Here is a 20,856-nt window from a genome sequence, read left to right on the forward strand (position 1 = left end):
AACCGTTTTCAATTAGCGTACCAACGAATTTGCTGGAAAGATGCCAAACTGCATCTGAGGCTGTATCTCTGCAAAGGTTGGAGATATTTACACAAAACTTAATATGTGACATTGTCACATCACATTGACCACGCCACATCATTTTGGTCACAGCGCCACCTATTGGTCAAGAGTAATAAACCAATCAATAACCGCTAATTATTACATTTCCAATAATGCTAATAACTTTTAATTGCATTAGCCTATTATCATGAAACATGTCTCAAAATGTTCCTTGGGACATGCCGACAACATGCATACCAATTATGTCATATTAAGCAAAACTTCCTGTCCGCCATTTTGATTCATGTTGAAAACCTTTTTTTTTAAACTCATCCTCAACCGTTTGTCCGATTTTCACCAAAATTGAATCAGATCATCTTCAGACCGTGCTGACAAAAAGTTATGGATTTCGTATCAATAAACGAAACCGTTTTTGTACAGCGCTGCTTCAGATGTCAGGCATCTTCACAAAATGAGTCTGAGGCTATATCTCTGCAAAGCCCATTAGTGGTCTTCCAGTGACATCTAGTGGTCGTAAATGCAATTTATCATACAAGACTGTCTCTTTAACCTTTATAACTGTTATATGTTGTCTCAATTTCATTCCAAAGAAGCATACGCAATTTATGTATAATTTCACAGTCTAGATAATAGTACTGCACTGATTTTAAATAACCTAGATATGGCTGACAGTAAAAGAATAGAACAGAATTACAGACACACACAAACATGAAATGTTTAAACTAGTATATTAATACTCAATAAGCATGCTTAAACCCACACACAGATGCACACATTTTGTTATATATATAGATAATTAAAATAAATGATGGGTGATAAAACCTATTGCAAGTCTTCTGTTTTTATGGGCTTCTATGTCTTTTTCCAGGTTTCATTGCAATCATAATCTGGCATAATTATAAACATTAGATATATCTGTATGAATAAATTGGTAAACTTTGACTCAATGTGATCTGAAATGCTTGAACAGTAATATTAAATAATAGTAATATACATTTTTTCTAGATGAATCCCTCAACAAGCCCATAAACTGTAATGTTTTAGTCTTTAGTGAGCTCATTAGTGGTCTTCCGGTGACATCTAGTGGTTATAATTGCATTTTTTTATTCAACACTGGGTTTTGAAGCTTTATAAATATTACAGTGTTCTTTTTTACCTAATCTCTGTTAAATTTTGCATGATTGTTTAGAAAAAATACAGATCTAATGCATGTGTGATTATATTACCCCTTTTTTTGCAGTTTAATGCTATTCACAACAGAAATCTTTTGTTTTTTAGGCCATTTTAACTGTTATAGCAACAGCTATTTTCTGATCTTAATGAAACTTTGCATGCTTGGTGGGTCATCTTTCACATGTTATAACCAAGTTTCATAAAGTTTTGAGTTTTTGTTTCAGTTTTATAGGCTTTAGGTTACATGTGGCCACGGCCCTTTCCTAAATGACCTCTTATAGCTAACCAAAGGACAAAATGCAACATATTTTTGAAAATTATTGATCTAGAGAGTCCAGAGAATATTATTGCAGTGGTTTGATCAAGACTGAACAAAAAACCAGGTGACCCAAAACATTCAAATTCGTGGACCAATTTTACGAAAAAGGCTATAACTCGGGAACAAAATGAGATATCTTCACCAAACTCAGAACTCATATGCATGAACAAAAACTTTAGTCAAATTATTATTTTTTTTCCATATCTGCCACTTGGTGGCGCTACAGGATGAAAAAAAATCAAATGGCTATAACTAAGCAACCGTTGATCCAATCAACTTGAAAATTGATATGGCCCAATGTGGCACAAGTGCTCTATGAGGAATTTCACTTATCTTAAAAAACATGGCCGCCATTGGCCAAACAACTTTAAGCACCTATTTGACAAGGTTAATGGAAGTCGATCGGAACGAAACTCGGTGGGCATGTTCGACTCATTGCCCTAAAGGTCTGTAAGTATTTTGAAAGAAATTGCCCACAACATTGTCACCTCCCACATAGCACAACAAAGCGATTTGATTACAGCGCCACCTATTTTCCAAAAATGATAATGCATCATTTTACTGGAGTTTTACTGGCTGTTTCAATTACACTCTTCCAATAATTGCTTTTCTTACTCGTTGCATTTGGTCTGATGCTCCATGCCATGCTTAGCTCCTCGCTGTGGAACTTTTATTAACGATTTTCAGCCATTTCAATTACAATCATGCAATTATTAATTTCATTATTCATTGTTGCATTTGGTCTGCTTAGCTCCTGATGTTGCCGCTGGAATGCTTGGCCCCGTGATTGCTGCTTGCAGCTATATTTATTCTTCCTCTTCTTCTTCCACCCCAAGTCTATGGTAGCCCATAGAACCGATTGCGGGAAAGTTGTATAATTTGGCACACTAATAGAGGACTGTCTGAACATTAACCGTAGCAAATTTGAAGTCTCTAACTCAAACTCTCTAGCGCCACCAATTGTCTAAACTTTCAAAAACCTGACGCAAATAACTCTTGAACCGTAAGCCACAAAATGGAAATTCTTTTTTCCTGTGATTCCTTGGCTCATGCCGAGTCGAATGGACACCGAAATTCAAAAATCGCAAGGTTTAGTTTTTTCGCTATCGTCAATTGTTCGTAAAACCTACTTTTTCGAACTCGTCCTAGGCCGTTGCACCGATTGTCACGAAAATTGAATCAGATAATCTTCAGACCATGCTGGCAAAAAGTTATGGAATTCAAGTTGATTTCTCAAACCGTTTCCGAATAGCTCATGAACGAATTCTTCGAAAAGCACGCAAACGTGAACGTGAGGCTATATCTCCGCAACGGTTTGGCCTATTGAGACCAATCTTGGTGGGTCTTATAACAACCATTCCCTGGGACTACCTGCAGTGTTTCGGCGCTGTGCCCCCTAGTGGTCAGGAGATATGAAAAATGCATGTTTTTGCTCATAACTTCTGAACGGTTTTGCCAAAAATCACAAAAGTGGTGTCTTTAGATTCAGTGCATCATTCCGAGTCGAATGATACCGAATTTTCCCAATTCGGCCATTTTGGGCGTCGGCCATTTTGAATTTAGTTGTAAATTGCTGTATCTTAAGAATGAAGTTCCGTATCGTTTCGCAAATAATTACAAAAATGTCCGGCTCCATGCCCTGAATGTACACAAAAAAATTGGGGGCAGCGCCACCTTGTGGTCAATAGTTATAACGATTTTTCGAAAAATGCTAATAACTTTTGCATACATTAGCCTATTGTAACAAAGCTGATGTTGATAGATTCCTTGGGTCATGCCGAGAACACCGATACCCCATTGGTCAATTTTGGCAAAATTTCCTGTCCGCCATTTTGATTCATGTTGAAAACCTACTTTTTCGAACTCCTCCTAGACCGTTGCTCAGATTTTCACCAAATTTGATTTGGATCATCTTCAGACCATGCTGGCAAAAAGTTATGGAATTTGTGTCGATACACGTAACCGTTTTCAATTAGCGTACCAACGAATTTGCTGGAAAGATGCCAAACTGCATCTGAGGCTGTATCTCTGCAAAGGTTGGAGATATTTACACAAAACTTAATATGTGACATTGTCACATCACATTGAACACGCCACATCATTTTGGTCACAGCGCCACCTATTGGTCAAGAGTAATAAACCAATCAATAACCGCTAATTATTACATTTCCAATAATGCTAATAACTTTTGATTGCATTAGCCTATTATCATGAAACATGTCTCAAAATGTTCCTTGGGACATGCCGACAACATACATACCAATTATGTCATATTAAGCAAAACTTCCTGTCCGCCATTTTGATTCATGTTGAAAACCTTTTTTTTTAAACTCATCCTCAACCGTTTGTCTGATTTTCACCAAAATTGAATCAGATCATCTTCAGACCGTGCTGACAAAAAGTTATGGATTTCGTGTCAATAGACGAAACCGTTTTTGTACAGCGCTGCTTCAGATGTCAGGCATCTTCACAAAATGAGTCTGAGGCTATATCTCTGCAAAGCTTTGTTGTAATTAAGCCAAACTTGTGTGTGCCATTGTCTAACATGGAGAATAGGCTCACAGACACTCACACACAGAAATGAAATGGTTCAACTATTATATGAATAATCAATAAGCATGATTACACACACACACACACACACACACACACACACACAGAGAAGTACATGCCCACACATTTTGTTGTATGTAGATATTTGAAATAAATTATAGGTGACACACAACTCACAGAAAGACTTCTTTTCTTACATTTCTATGTCAGGTTTCATTGCATTCATATTCTGACATAATAGTAAACATTTGATATACATGTATGAATAAATTGTTGAACTTTCACTCAATGTGATCTTAAATGCTTGAACAGTAATATTAAATAATAGTAATATATATTTTTCTAGATGAATCAATCATCGAGACAATGAACTGTAATGTTTTAGTCTTTAGTGAGCCCATTAGTGGTCTTCCAGTGACATCTAGTGGTCGTAAATGCAATTTATCATACAACACTGTCTCTTTAACCTTTATAACTGTTATATGTTGTCTTAATTTCATTCCAAAGAAGCATACGCAATTTATGTATAATTTCACAGTCTAGATAATAGTACTGCACTGATTTTAAATAACCTAGATATGGCTGACAGTAAAAGAATAGAACAGAATTACAGACACACACAAACATGAAATGTTTAAACTACTATATTAATACTCAATAAGCATGCTTAAACCCACACACAGATGCACACATTTTGTTATATATATAGATAATTAAAATAAATGATGGGTGATAAAACCTATTGCAAGTCTTCTGTTTTTATGGGCTTCTATGTCATTTTTCAGGTTTCATTGCAATCATAATCTGGCATAATTATAAACATTAGATATATCTGTATGAATAAATTGGTAAACTTTGACTCAATGTGATCTGAAATGCTTGAACAGTAATATTAAATAATAGTAATATACATTTTTTCTAGATGAATCCCTCAACAAGCCCATAAACTGTAATGTTTTAGTCTTTAGTGAGCTCATTAGTGGTCTTCCGGTGACATCTAGTGGTTATAATTGCAATTTTTTATTCAACACTGGGTTTTGAAGCTTTATAAATATTACAGTGTTCTTTTTTACCTAATCTCTGTTAAATTTTGCATGATTGTTTAGAAAAAATACAGATCTAATGCATGTGTGATTATATTACCCCTTTTTTTTTGCAGTTTAATGCCATTCACAACAGAAATCTTTTGTTTTTTAGGCCATTTTAACTGTTATAGCACCAGCTATTTTCTGATCTTAATGAAACTTTGCATGCTTGGTGGGTCATCTTTCACATGTTATAACCAAGTTTCATAAAGTTTTGAGTTTTTGTTTCAGTTTTATAGGCTTTAGGTTACATGTGGCCACGGCCCTTTCCTAAATGACCTCTTATAGCTAACCAAAGGACAAAATGCAACATATTTTTGAAAATTATTGATCTAGAGAGTCCAGAGAATATTATTGCAGTGGTTTGATCAAGACTGAACAAAAAACCAGGTGACCCAAAACATTCAAATTCGTGGACCAATTTTACGAAAAAGGCTATAACTCGGGAACAAAATGAGATATCTTCACCAAACTCAGAACTCATATGCATGAACAAAAACTTTAGTCAAATTATTATTTTTTTTCCATATCTGCCACTTGGTGGCGCTACAGGATGAAAAAAAATCAAATGGCTATAACTAAGCAACCGTTGATCCAATCAACTTGAAAATTGATATGGCCCAATGTGGCACAAGTGCTCTATGAGGAATTTCACTTATCTTAAAAAACATGGCCGCCATTGGCCAAACAACTTTAAGCACCTATTTGACAAGGTTAATGGAAGTCGATCGGAACGAAACTCGGTGGGCATGTTCGACTCATTGCCCTAAAGGTCTGTAAGTATTTTGAAAGAAATTGCCCACAACATTGTCACCTCCCACAGAACACAACAAAGCGATTTGATTACAGCGCCACCTATTTTCCAAAAATGATAATGCATCATTTTACTGGAGTTTTACTGGCTGTTTCAATTACACTCTTCCAATAATTGCTTTTCTTACTCGTTGCATTTGGTCTGATGCTCCATGCCATGCTTAGCTCCTCGCTGTGGAACTTTTATTAACGATTTTCAGCCATTTCAATTACAATCATGCAATTATTAATTTCATTATTCATTGTTGCATTTGGTCTGATGCTACATATGCTTAGCTCCTGATGTTGCCGCTGGAATGCTTGGCCCCGTGATTGCTGCTTGCAGCTATATTTAGGGGCCAAGCACCGAAGGTGCGTAGGCACCTATTGTTTCCGTTGGCGTTATTATTATTCTGCTTCTTCTTCTTCTTCTTCTTCTTCTTCTTCTTCCGCCGCAAGTCTATGGCAGCCCATAGAACCGATTGCGGGAAAGTTGTATAATTTGGCACACTGATAGAGGACAGTCCCAACATTAACTATAGCAAATTTGAAGTCTCTAACTCCTACTCTCTAGCGCCACCACTTGTCCAAACTTTCAATGTTTGTATGCTAATAACTTTTGAACCGTAAGCCAGAAAATGGAAATTCTTTTTTCCTCTGAATCCTTGGCTCATGCCAAGTCGAATGAACCCCAAAATTCAAAAATCGCAAGGTTTAGTTTTTTCGCTATTTTCAATTATTCGAAAAACCTACTTTTTCGAACTCGTCCTAGACGGTTAGTCCGATTGCCACGAAAATTGGCTCAGATCATCTTCAGACCATGCTGGCAAAAAGTTATGGAATTCAAGTTGATTCGTCCAACTGTTGTCGAATGACACGTAAACAAATTTGACGAAAAGCACGCAAACATGCACGTGAGGCTATATCCCGGCAACGGTTTGTCATATTGAGACCAAACTTGGCGTGTGTTATAACAAGCATGAACTGAGACTACCTGCAGTGTTTCGACACAGCGCCACCTAGTGGTCAGGAGATATGAAAAATGCATATTTTGGCTTATAACTACTGAATGGTTTGGCCAAAAATCACACAACTGGTCTCTTTAGATTCAGTGAGTCATGTCGAGTCGAATGATATCCAATTTTCCTGTGTCGGCCATTTTAGGCGTCGGCCATTTTGAATTATGTTTAAAATGCTGTATTTTTTGAACGCAGCATCGTATCGTTTCGCAAATAATTACAAAAATATTCGGCTCCATGCCCTGAAGGTACTCAAAAAGTTTGGTGGCAGCGCCACCTTGTGGCCAATAGTTATAATGAAATATCACATAAATGCTAATAACTTTTGAATAAATTAGTCTATTAAAATTAAAATGGTCTCGCTATATTCTGTGGGTCATGCCGAGAGTATTGATACCAATAATGTGAAAATTGGCCTTACTTCCTGTCCGCCATTTTGCTTAATGTTGAAAACCTACTTTTTCGAACTCCTCCTAGACCGTTAGCCCAATTTTCACCAAATTTGACGTGAATCATCTTCAGACCATGCTGGCAAAAAGTTATGGATTTTGTGTCGATATACGTAACGGTTCTCATTTAGCGCATCAACGAATTTGCTGGAAGGGTGCCAAAATGCATTTGAGGCTGTATCTCTGCAACACTTTGACATATTTGCACCAAACTTTGTATGTGTCATCGCCACCTCACACTGACCATGCCACATAAATTTGGTAACAGCGCCACCTATTGGTCAAGAGTAATAAACCATTCATTAACCATGAGTAATTACACTTTTTAAAATGCTAATAACTTTTTAATGCATTAGCCTATTTGAAGGAAACTGGGCTCAAAATATTCCCTGGCTTATGCCGATAACATAGATACCAAATATACCACGGTAAGCTGAACTTCCGGTCCGCCATTTTGATTTATGTTGAAAACATACTTTTTCGAACTCCTCATCAACCGTATGTCCGATTTTCACCAAATTCGAATCAAATGATCTTCAGGCTATACTGATTCAAAGTTATGGATTTTGAGTCGATAGACAAAACCGTTTTCGCATACCACATCGACGAATTTGAGGCACAATGAGAAAATGACACTTGAGGCTGTATCCCTGGAATGCTTTGGCATATTGACACCAAACTTTGTGTGTGTCATTGAAAAGTCACACAGAGTACACCAAATTGATTTTATAACAGTGTCACCTATTGGTCAAGCTTGATAAACCAAGTAATCATGCTACTAGAGGTGGTATTATAATTTTTTTTTGCCATTTCAAATACAATAATTCCAAAATTGCTGTTATTGCTCATTAATGAATTTGGTGTGATGCTTCATGCGATGCTTAGCTCCTACATTTGCCGTTGGAGTGCTTGGCCCCGTAATTGCTGCTTGCAGCTATATTTAGGGGCCAAGCACCGAAGGTGCGTAGGCACCTATTGTTTTCGTTGGCGTTATTATTATTCTTCTTCTTCTTCTTCTTCCGCCGCAAGTCTATGGCAGCCCATAGAACCGTTTGCGGGAAAGTTGTATAATTTGGCACACTGATAGAGGACAGTCCCAACATTAACTATAGCAAATTTGAAGCCTCTAACTCCTACTCTCTAGCGCCACCACTTGTCCAAACTTCCAATGTTTGTATGCTAATAACTTTTGAACCGTAAGCCAGAAAATGGAAATTCTTTTTTCCTCTGAATCCTTGGCTCAGGCCAAGTCGAATGAACCCAAAATTCAAAAATCGCAAGGTTTAGTTTTTTCGCTATTTTCAATTATTCGAAAAACCTACTTTTTCGAACTCGTCCTAGACGGTTAGTCCGATTGCCACGAAAATTGGCTCAGATCATCTTCAGACCATGCTGGCAAAAAGTTATGGAATTCAAGTTGATTCGTCCAACTGTTGTCGAATGACACGTAAACAAATTTGACGAAAAGCACGCAAACATGCACGTGAGGCTATATCCCGGCAACGGTTTGTCATATTGAGACCAAACTTGGCGTGTGTTATAACAAGCATGAACTGAGACTACCTGCAGTGTTTCGACACAGCGCCACCTAGTGGTCAGGAGATATGAAAAATGCATATTTTGGCTTATAACTACTGAATGGTTTGGCCAAAAATCACACAACTGGTCTCTTTAGATTCAGTGAGTCATGTCGAGTCAAATGATATCCAATTTTCCTGTGTCGGCCATTTTAGGCGTCGGCCATTTTGAATTATGATTTAAAATGCTGTATTTTTTGAACGCAGCATCGTATCGTTTCGCAAATAATTACAAAAATATTCGGCTCCATGCCCTGAAGGTACTCAAAAAGTTTGGTGGCAGCGCCACCTTGTGGCCAATAGTTATAATGAAATATCACATAAATGCTAATAACTTTTGAATAAATTAGTCTATTAAAATTAAAATGGTCTCGCTATATTCTGTGGGTCATGCCGAGAGTATTGATACCAATAATGTGAAAATTGGCCTTACTTCCTGTCCGCCATTTTGCTTAATGTTGAAAACCTACTTTTTCGAACTCCTCCTAGACCGTTAGCCCAATTTTCACCAAATTTGACGTGAATCATCTTCAGACCATGCTGGCAAAAAGTTATGGATTTTGTGTCGATATACGTAACGGTTCTCATTTAGCGCATCAACGAATTTGCTGGAAGGGTGCCAAAATGCATTTGAGGCTGTATCTCTGCAACACTTTGACATATTTGCACCAAACTTTGTATGTGTCATCGCCACCTCACACTGACCATGCCACATAAATTTGGTAACAGCGCCACCTATTGGTCAAGAGTAATAAACCATTCATTAACCATGAGTAATTACACTTTTTAAAATGCTAATAACTTTTTAATGCATTAGCCTATTTGAAGGAAACTGGGCTCAAAATATTCCCTGGCTTATGCCGATAACATAGATACCAAATATACCACGGTAAGCTGAACTTCCGGTCCGCCATTTTGATTTATGTTGAAAACATACTTTTTCGAACTCCTGATCAACCGTATGTCCGATTTTCACCAAATTCGAATCAAATGATCTTCAGGCTATACTGATTCAAAGTTATGGATTTTGAGTCGATAGACAAAACCGTTTTCGCATACCACATCGACGAATTTGAGGCACAATGAGAAAATGACACTTGAGGCTGTATCCCTGGAATGCTTTGGCATATTGACACCAAACTTTGTGTGTGTCATTGAAAAGTCACACAGAGTACACCAAATTGATTTTATAACAGTGTCACCTATTGGTCAAGCTTGATAAGCCAAGTAATCATGCTACTAGAGGTGGTATTGGTGTTTTTTTTTTTTGCCATTTCAAATACAATAATTCCAAAATTGCTGTTATTGCTCATTAATGTATTTGGTGTGATGCTTTATGCGATGCTTAGCTACTACATTTGCCGTTGGAGTGCTTGGCCCCGTAATTGCTGCTTGCAGCTATATTTCTGCTTCTTCTTCTTCTTCTTCTTCCGCCGCAAGTCTATGGCAGCCCATAGAACCGATTGCGGGAAAGTTGTATAATTTGGCACACTGATAGAGGACAGTCCCAACATTAACTATAGCAAATTTGAAGTCTCTAACTCCTACTCTCTAGCGCCACCACTTGTCCAAACTTTCAATGTTTGTATGCTAATAACTTTTGAACCGTAAGCCAGAAAATGGAAATTCTTTTTTCCTCTGAATCCTTGGCTCATGCCAAGTCGAATGAACCCCAAAATTCAAAAATCGCAAGGTTTAGTTTTTTCGCTATTTTCAATTATTCGAAAAACCTACTTTTTCGAACTCGTCCTAGACGGTTAGTCCGATTGCCACGAAAATTGGCTCAGATCATCTTCAGACCATGCTGGCAAAAAGTTATGGAATTCAAGTTGATTCGTCCAACTGTTGTCGAATGACACGTAAACAAATTTGACGAAAAAGCACGCAAACATGCACGTGAGGCTATATCCCGGCAACGGTTTGTCATATTGAGACCAAACTTGGCGTGTGTTATAACAAGCATGAACTGAGACTACCTGCAGTGTTTCGACACAGCGCCACCTAGTGGTCAGGAGATATGAAAAATGCATATTTTGGCTTATAACTACTGAATGGTTTGGCCAAAAATCACACAACTGGTCTCTTTAGATTCAGTGAGTCATGTCGAGTCGAATGATATCCAATTTTCCTGTGTCGGCCATTTTAGGCGTCGGCCATTTTGAATTATGATTTAAAATGCTGTATTTTTTGAACGCAGCATCGTATCGTTTCGCAAATAATTACAAAAATATTCGGCTCCATGCCCTGAAGGTACTCAAAAAGTTTGGTGGCAGCGCCACCTTGTGGCCAATAGTTATAATGAAATATCACATAAATGCTAATAACTTTTGAATAAATTAGACTATTAAAATTAAAATGGTCTCGCTATATTCTGTGGGTCATGCCGAGAGTATTGATACCAATTATGTGAAAATTGGCCTTACTTCCTGTCCGCCATTTTGCTTAATGTTGAAAACCTACTTTTTCGAACTCCTCCTAGACCGTTAGTCCAATTTTCACCAAATTTGACGTGAATCATCTTCAGACCATGCTGGCAAAAAGTTATGGATTTCGTGTCGATATACGAAACGGTTCTCATTTAGCGCATCAACGAATTTGCTGGAAGGGTGCCAAAATGCATTTGAGGCTGTATCTCTGCAACGCTTTGACATATTTGCACCAAACTTTGTATGTGTCATCGCCACCTCACACTGACCATGCCACATAAATTTGGTAACAGCGCCACCTATTGGTCAAGAGTAATAAACCATTCATTAACCATGAATAATTACACTTGTAAAAATGCTAATAACTTTTTATTGCATTAGCCCATTCGAATGGAAACTGGGCTCAAAATATTCCCTGGTTTATGCCGATAACATAGATACCAAATATACCATAGTAAGCTGAACTTCCGGTCCGCCATTTTGATTTATGTTGAAAACCTACTTTTTCGAACTCCTCATCAACCGTAGGTCCGATTTTCACCAAATTCGAATCAAATGATCTTCAGACTATGCTGACTCAAAGTTATGGATTTTGAGTCGATAGACAAAACCGTTTTCGCATACCACATCGACGAATTTGAGGCACAATGAGAAAATGACACTTGAGGCTGTATCCCTGGAATGCTTTGGCATATTGACACCAAACTTTGTGTGTGTCATTGAAAAGTCACACAGAGTACACCAAATTGATTTTATAACAGTGCCACCTATTGGTCAAGCTTGATAAGCCAAGTAATCATGCTACTAGAGGTGGTATTATGATTTTTTTTTGCCATTTCAATTACAATAATTCCAAAATTGCTGTTATTGCTCATCAATGAATTTGGTGTGATGCTTCATGCGATGCTTAGCTCCTACATTTGCCGTTGGAGTGCTTGGCCCCGTAATTGCTGCTTGCAGCTATATTTCTGCTTCTTCTTCTTCTTCTTCTTCTTCTTCCGCCGCAAGTCTATGGCAGCCCATAGAACCGATTGCGGGAAAGTTGTATAATTTGGGCACACTGATAGAGGACAGTCCCAACATTAACTATAGCTAATTTGAAGTCTCTAACTCCTACTCTCTAGCGCCACCAACTTGTCCAAACTTTCAATGTTTGTAGCGCCACCAACTTGTCCAAATTTCACTTTAATTTTGTTAATAACTTTTAACCGTAAGCCAATCAAACAAAATTATTTTTTTTCCTCTGATTCTTGAGCTCAAGCCAATTCGATTGCACCCTAAAGTACACCAAATTGATTTATAACAGTGTCACCTATTGGTCAAGCTTGATAAACCAAGTAATCATGCTACTAGAGGTGGTATTGTGTTTTTTTTTTTTGCCATTTCAAATACAATAATTCCAAATTACTGTTATTGCTCATTAATGTATTTGGTGTGATGCTTTATGCAATGCTTAGCTACTACATTTGCCGTTGGAGTGCTTGGCCCCGTAATTGCTGCTTGCAGCTATATTTATTATTAGGGGCCAAGCACCGAAGGTGCGAGGCACCTATTGTTTTTGTTCGGTTCTTATTATTATTATTATTATTATTATTATTCTTCCGACTGGGAGTCTATGGCAGCCCATAGAACCGAATGCGGGAAAGTTGTTTTGGTTTGACATTCTGATAGAGGACAGTGCCAACATTAAGTACACCAATTTGGAAGTCTCTAAGACATCCCTCTAGCGCCACCAACTTGTCCGAAATTTCACTTTAATTTTGTTAATAACTTTTTAACTGTAAGGCCAATCAACAAAATTATTTTTTCCTCTGATTTCTGAGCTCAAGCCAATTCGATTGCACCCTATACCGTCACTTTCCATCATAGAAATATTTCGCCATTTAGAATTTTTTTAAAAACCTACTTTTTCGAACTCGTCCTAGACGGTTTGTCCGATTCACACGAAAATTGAACCAGATCATCTTCAGGCAGTGCTGACCAAAAGTTATGCAAATCAATTGATTCGTCAAACCGTTTTCGATAAACGCTCGAAACAAATTTTACGTAACGCTTACAAAAAGAGCACGTAAGGCTGTATCTCTGCAACGATTTATTGTATTCAGACCAAACCTGGTACATGTCATAACAAGCATGACTTGAGGCTACTTGCTGCGTTTCGGCGCAGCGCCACCTACTGGTCTGGAGATATGAAAATTGCTATTTTTTGCTTATAACTTCTAAAATAGTTTGTCCAAAAATCATAACATTGGTCTTGTTAGATTCAGGGCAACATGCCGAGTCGACTGATATCCAATTTTACCATCTCGGCCATTTTGACTGTCGGCCATTTTGAATTTTGTGCTAAAATGCTGTATTTTCAGAACGCATCAACGCGATTGTTACGAAACATGGTATGGGTCATCGTACAATGTCCTGAAGGAGGTGAGAAGTTTCGAAACAGCGCCACCTAGTGGTGATCATCCTTGATTTAAATGCTTATAACCTTGGTGTGGTCGACTTATTTTCTCGAGACTCACCAAATTGGACTCCTTGAAACCTTACGAGTCCAACGATACCAAACATTCTAATCTCTGGAATGCTTTGCATATTAACACCAAACTTTGTGTGTGTCATTGAAAAGTCAAACAGAGTACACCAAATTGATTTCTGTGGCATATTAACACCAAACTTTGTGTGTGTCATTGAAAAGTCAAACAGAGTACACCAAATTGATTTCATAACAGTGCCACCTATTGGTCAAACTTTATAAGCCAAGTAATCATGCTACTAGAGGTGGTATTATGATTTTTTTTTGCCATTTCAATTACAATAATTCCAAAATTACTGTTATTGCTCATTAATGTATTTGGTGTGATGCTTCATGCCATGCTTAGCTCCTACATTTGCCGTTGGAGTGCTTGGCCCCGTAATTGCTGCTTGCAGCTATATTTATTATTATTATTATTATTCTTCCGACTGGGAGTCTATGGCAGCCCATAGAACCGAATGCGGGAAAGTTGTTTTGGTTTGACATTCTGATAGAGGACAGTGCCAACATTAAGTACACCAATTTTGGTGTGTCTAAGACATTCCCTCTAGCGCCACCAACTGTCCGAAATTTCACTTTAATTTTGTTAATAACTTTTTAACCGTAAGGCCAATCAACAAAATTCAGCTCAAGATTGAGCTCAAGCCAATTCGATTGCACCCTATACCGTCATTTTCCGTCAAAGAAATATGGCCGCCATTTAGAATTTTTTTAAAAAACCTACTTTTTCGAACTCGTCCTAGACGGTTTGTCCGATTCACACGAAAATTGAACCAGATCATCTTCAGGCAGTGCTGACCAAAAGTTATGCAAATCAAATTGATTCGTCAAACCATTTTTGATAAACGCTCGAACAAATTTTACGTAACGCTTACAAAAAGAGTCGTAAGGCTGTATCTCTGCAACGATTTATCGTATTCAGACCAAACCTGGTACATGTCATAACAAGCATGACTTGAGGCTACTTGCTGCGTTTCGGCGCAGCGCCACCTACTGGTCCGGAGATATGGAAAATTGCTATTTTTGCTTATAACTTCTAAACAGTTTGTCCAAAAATCATAACATTGGTCTTGTTAGATTCAGGGCAACATGCCGAGTCGACTGATATCCAATTTTACCATCTCGGCCATTTTGACTGTCGGCCATTTTGAATTTTGTGCTAAAATGCTGTATTTTCAGAACGCATCAACGGATTGTTACGAAACATGGTATGGGTCATCAGTACAATGTCCTGAAGGAGCGTGAGAAGTTTCGAAACAGCGCCACCTAGTGGTGATCATCCTTATTTAAATGCTTATAACCTTGGGTGTGGTCGACTTATTTTCTCGAGACTCACCAAATTGGACTCCTGAAACCTTACCGAGTCCAACGATACCAAACATTCTAGGTTTCGCCTTACGGTTTGTGTAGCGTTGTGATTTAGCGCTTAAAAAACATCTGGCTATATCTTTGAAACCGCTTGTCTGATCAAGACGAAACCACCGTCAGAAGTTCGGAAACATAGGTCGATAGCTAAACGCCAATGCCCAAATGCCAAAATATTGATAGTAAGGGGTAGTAATATTCAATCAAAGTCAAGAGTCAGTCCATTTTTACATGCTTTTTCATATAAATGCCCATAACTCTGAAGTGAATTGAGATATTTTCACCAAAATTGACACACATATGTATGGGCTCACTCTGAGCAAACATAAAAAAAATGGTGGGACTGAGCCTCTTGGTGGCGCTATAATAGAACAAAACATGAAATTCTCATTGACTTCAATACAGTTTTGTGAAATAAAATGCTATACTAAACAAATGCATTGGTGTAATATTACGAAACTCAGAAAGTGTCAACAACACCATCCCCTGAAGGTACTCAAAATCTTTTTAAACAGCGCCACCTAGTGGTCAAAAGTTATAACTCAATTTACATAAAGGCTAATAACTTTTGAATAAATCTGGGTATTGACATGATGCTGGTCTTCATAGACTCCTTGGGTCACGCCGAGAAAATAGATATAAAGTTTTTTTTATTTGGCTGAACTTCCTGTCCGCCATTTTGATGAATGTTGAAAAACTCCTCCTAGACCGTTTGTCTGATTTTCACCAAATTTGACGTGGATCATCTTCAGACCATTCTGGCAAAATGTTATGGATTTCGTGTCGATATACAAAACGGTTCTCATTTAGGGCATCAACGAAACTGCTGGAAGGGTGCCAAAATGCATTTGAGGCTGTATCTCTGCAAAGCTTTGACATATTTGCACCAAACTTTGTATGTGTCATCGTCACCTCACACTGACCTTTCCAAACTAATTTGGTAACAGCGCCACCTATTGGTTACACGTGATAAGCTAATAAATCCTATTACTAGTTGTTGTGTTTATTGTTTTCAAGCCATTTTGCCTAAAATAATCTTAAAACTGTGTTAATTACTCATTCCTGCCGTTCGTCTGAAGCTTGCTTCTGTAATGCTTGGCCCCGTTATTGCTGCTTGCAGCTATATTTGTAATTATTTTCGTAATGATACAATGCTGAGTTAAGAAATACAGCATTTTAAAACAATTCAAAATGGGCGACGCCTAAAATGGCCGACACGGGAAAATTTTATATCATTCCACTCGACATGACACCAAATCGGGTGTGTTTTGTGATTTTTGGCCAAACCATTCTGAAGTTATAAGCAAAAATATGCATTTTTCATATCTCCTGATCACTAGGTGGCGCTGTGTCGAAACACTGCAGGTAGTCTCAGGTCATACTTAATATAACACACACCAAGTTTGGTCTCAATATGCCAAAACGTTGCTGAGATATATCCTCACGTGTATTTTTTTTTTTTTTTGCCATATTTTTTCACGTGTCATTCGAGAACGGTTAGACGAATCAACTTGAATTCCATAACTTTTAGCCAACATTGTCTGAAGATGATCTGAGCCAATTTGTGAAATTCGGACTAACCATCTAGGACGAGTTCGAAAAAGTAGGTTTTTCTATCAATCGAAAATAGCGAAAAAACTAAACCTTGCGATGGGGTTCATTCGACTTGGCATGAGCCAAGGATTCAGAGGAAAAAAGAATTTCCATTTTCTGGCTTACGGTTCAAAAGATATAAGCATTAAAATATTGAAATTTTGGACAAGTGGTGGCGCTAGAGAGTTGGAGTTAGGGACTTCAAATTTGCTGTAGTCAATGATGGGACTGTCCTCTATCAGTGTGCCAAATTATACAACTTTCCCACAGTTGGTTCTATGGGTTGCCATAGACTTGCGGTGGAAGAAAAAAATTACGCTAACGGATACAATAGGTGCTTGGCCCCTAATAATCTAATGCCAATACTCACTGACGTTGACAACATTGCTCTGGTAAAATGGCTCCGCTTTTGCTCGCACTGATTCAATGCGCTTTAACTCGAAGATTTTGTATAGAAGCATGACATTTTTTTGAGTCAGAGATGAAGTATTACATGTCTGCCATGTGGTGCAGGGGAGGTTGCATGAAATGACATCCTATTTGACAAAATCGGCCATTTTATTCAGTGCCGCATCTTGTCGAGTAAACTCGACCATGGCGCCAAAAGGGTTATTATCAGTTAATATTCCAAACTTAAACATTAAAACATTGTTTTATTGTGACTTTTTTCCAAGCACATTTTACCAATTCCAAACCATATCAATCTTAAGATCTACCATTATTTTTTATTTATTTAATCATTTATGAGTCATATATGATTGTCCGGGAAAGCTGGAAGAGAAAAACTCCTTATATTCAGGTTTACATAATTATTAGGCATGTTTTCTTTTTCAGATGAAATAAGCCAAATAAGAGTTTCAACTCAAACTAAAGTCAAAAATTATTTAATCACCATGACAAAATATCAAAAACTAATGTAATAAAGAAATTTCAAAGTTAAGACATGAACATTGGACAAAAGATTATGATTGGGTCAGCTGTGGCCTAATGGTTAGAGAGTTGGACTTGTAACCTGAAGGTCTCAGGTTCAAGCATCGGTGCTGGTAGGATTTGAAGGTGGGAGGGAGTGAATGAACAAAAATGGGTCAGAAAAAAAAAGGTGAAGAAGAAACAACATGTACACTTCCTGTTGGGTTTTGGATTTTTGTACCAATAAACTTTTGTAGATAATGGTGTGCTACATGTGTGTACCGATTTTCATGCATGTACGTGAAATGTAGCTCGAGGCGCACTCCGTTACAATATAACAGGTGGCGCTATCAAGCCATTTTGCCACACCCACTTCTGAAACCTGATGCGTGTGCAAAGTTTTGTGAGTTTTGGAGCATGTTTAGGCCCTCAAAAATGTGATTCATTTTGGAGAAGAATAATTAAAGCTGCAAGCAGCGATGAAAGGGCCCTCGTACCCGGGCTCACCACCACCCAGTGCCCATAGTGAATGTTGGGCCATAGGCTTATAAAATAGTAAATATTTGTGCCACATTTCCTGCTGCCAACAGGTAGCGCTATGATTATAACTGAATATCAACATGTAAATGTCTTCAACATGTAAATGAATTACAGTAACTTCCTAATTCACTGCAGTAATATGATGCTTTAGCATTTAGCTAAGTGTTGCTAACATGTTTTAGTATGTTTCTCGCATGCTGCCAGTGTATTTATCACTTGCTGGCCGTTTTTCTTATGTTGCCAGGAGTCCATAACAGTGTTACACATGACACTTCCTGTTACCAACATGTGGCGCTATGACTATAACCGAATATGGGCATGTTGATGTGCTCAGAGATCGGACATTGCTAGCCTGAGTTACAGCAACTTCCTTATTCAGTGCCATAGTTGCATGCTTTAACACTAAGCTAAGTGTTGCTAGCGTGTTTTATTATGCTTCTAGAATTTTGCCAGCCTATTTAACACTTGTTGATGTTTTTTATTATTTTGCAAGGAGTCCTGTTGCCAGCAGGTGGCACTATCATCGAATATGGGCATTTTGATGTGTTCAGGAGAGGACTCTTATTAAATTTGTTCAATTTGGGGCAGATTAGACACTAAATGCCTGAATTAAAGCAAACTTCCTGTTTCACTGCATTAAGATGATGCTTTAGCATTTAGATAAGTTCTTCTAGCATGTTTTAGTATATTTCTAGCATGTTGACAGTATATTTAGCACTTGCTGATGCTTTTTAATATATTGCTAGGAGTCCATAACAGTGGCTTAATGATGTGTTCAGTACAGGATTCTTGTCAAACGTGTGAAGTTTGGGGCAGATTGGACGTTGCTTGCCTGAGTTACAGCAACTTCCTTATTCAATGCAATAGTTGCATGCTTTAACACTTAGCTAAATGTTAATAGAATGTTTTATTATGCTTCTAGAATTTTGTTAGCCTATTTAACTATTTTTGACACTTTTTAATTTGTCCCTAGGAGTCCATAACAGTTTTTACCTTGTCACTTCCTGTTACCAACAGGTGGCGATATGACTATAACTGAATTTGGTCATGGGTGTTTGTTCGGAACAGAAAAAAGTGTGAAGTTTGGGGAAGATCGGACATTACTTGCCTGAGTTAAAGCAACTTCCTGTTTCATGGCGAAACATCAAAATTGTCAGGCCGCCAGGGACACAACCCTTGACAAAAACTCAAAACCATTCGCAATTTAACATCACAAAGGTCTTATGATGACACACACTAAATTTGAAGACAATCCGATTAAAAGTGTAGGAGGAGTTCATCAAAGTACGAGGCATGGAAATGGCAAAAACTGCACAAAAATTGTGCAGGAAATTCAAAATAACTTACTTCCTGTAGGGTTTTGGATTTTAGAGAACCGGATTTACTGATGAGATGCGCATAACGATCGGCCGATTGTGATCGGAGCACCCCTAGATCTGATGTAAATTATAAATCACCATACAAGGCAGAAATATTTATAAACGATGCAAAAGACCACTTGAGAAATCAGACGTCAGCTTCTTATTGTCTATCGCAATCATGTAATTATTTATTAACTTAAATTATCTGTCATAAGTCCTGTCTCGAGAGTTCATAAATGTTAGTTTTGTGTTCACGCTAGTTCCAGTGATTTATTTCTTAGTTTTCTGATAACTTCTCTGTCACTGAAATGATGGGGTTTCGTGATGTTGTTCTGAGAGGCATGTAAAGGGCGGGTTTTAGTGACGCGCAGCGATGCTTCAGGCCCTGCCTGCGGAAACTCTGCGCTATTCTGGCCTCAGTGCTACTGGCCGGAGGCTATTAGCCCCGCCAGGCCCGTTTTAAGCCCTGGCTCACACTGGCCCGACAGTGGAAATGCGGCTTCACCCCTTCGGGCTTGAGCCCAAATAATCCTTAGAAAATCAATAGGGCTCTGTGCCCCTTCGGGCTTGGGCCCTAATAATAATAAACGTAGCAATTCCAATAGGGTCCTCGAACCATCGGTGCTTGACCCTAATAAACAGGGCAGATACAAGAGGGTCCTCACACCATCGGTGCTCGGCCCTAATAACAAATAATCCATAGGAGAACAATAGGGCTCTCGCCCTCCAGGCTTCAGCCCTAATTAAAGCTGCAAGCAGTGATGAGTGGGCCCTCGTTAGGGATTTAGGAATCAATATCGGTTCATCAAAAAAATAAAAAAAAATAATAATACCATCTACCTACTTGTACACATTAAAAAGAACACCGCAAAACTAAAAGAGAAAAAAAAAGCTTTAAGCAAATGTCTCAATTGCATCTTACCTCTAGATGAGTACCAGGCCCATACATGTCCCAAATCTTTCTTTTGCGAATGTCCATGCCCTTTCCAGGATGCTGAAACCCAGGATTAAATGCCTAATTAGGCCTTAGTCGGTTTAATCAAAACAGAACAGAGTGTATTCCTGGGCCAGTATATAAATCCCTTAAAACCCTGAGGGAAGC

The 20,856-nt window shown here is 38.1% G+C and overlaps 1 protein-coding gene across 3 annotated transcripts in view; it reads right to left on the bottom strand.

The window, feature by feature from the left end:
* trmt44 (tRNA methyltransferase 44 homolog) overlaps positions 1-20,856 on the bottom strand; it is a 134,516-nt gene that overhangs the window by 81,477 nt on the left and 32,183 nt on the right. For all 3 annotated transcript variants that reach the window (XM_026215515.1, XM_026215514.1, XM_026215516.1), the window contains one exon: positions 20,677-20,748. In XM_026215515.1, coding sequence (XP_026071300.1) covers positions 20,677-20,748 — 72 coding nt within the window. The remainder of the gene's footprint in view (positions 1-20,676; positions 20,749-20,856) is intronic.

This window comes from Carassius auratus, chromosome 32, assembly GCF_003368295.1.
Source record: "Carassius auratus strain Wakin chromosome 32, ASM336829v1, whole genome shotgun sequence".
Taxonomy (NCBI): Eukaryota; Metazoa; Chordata; class Actinopteri; order Cypriniformes; family Cyprinidae; genus Carassius; species Carassius auratus.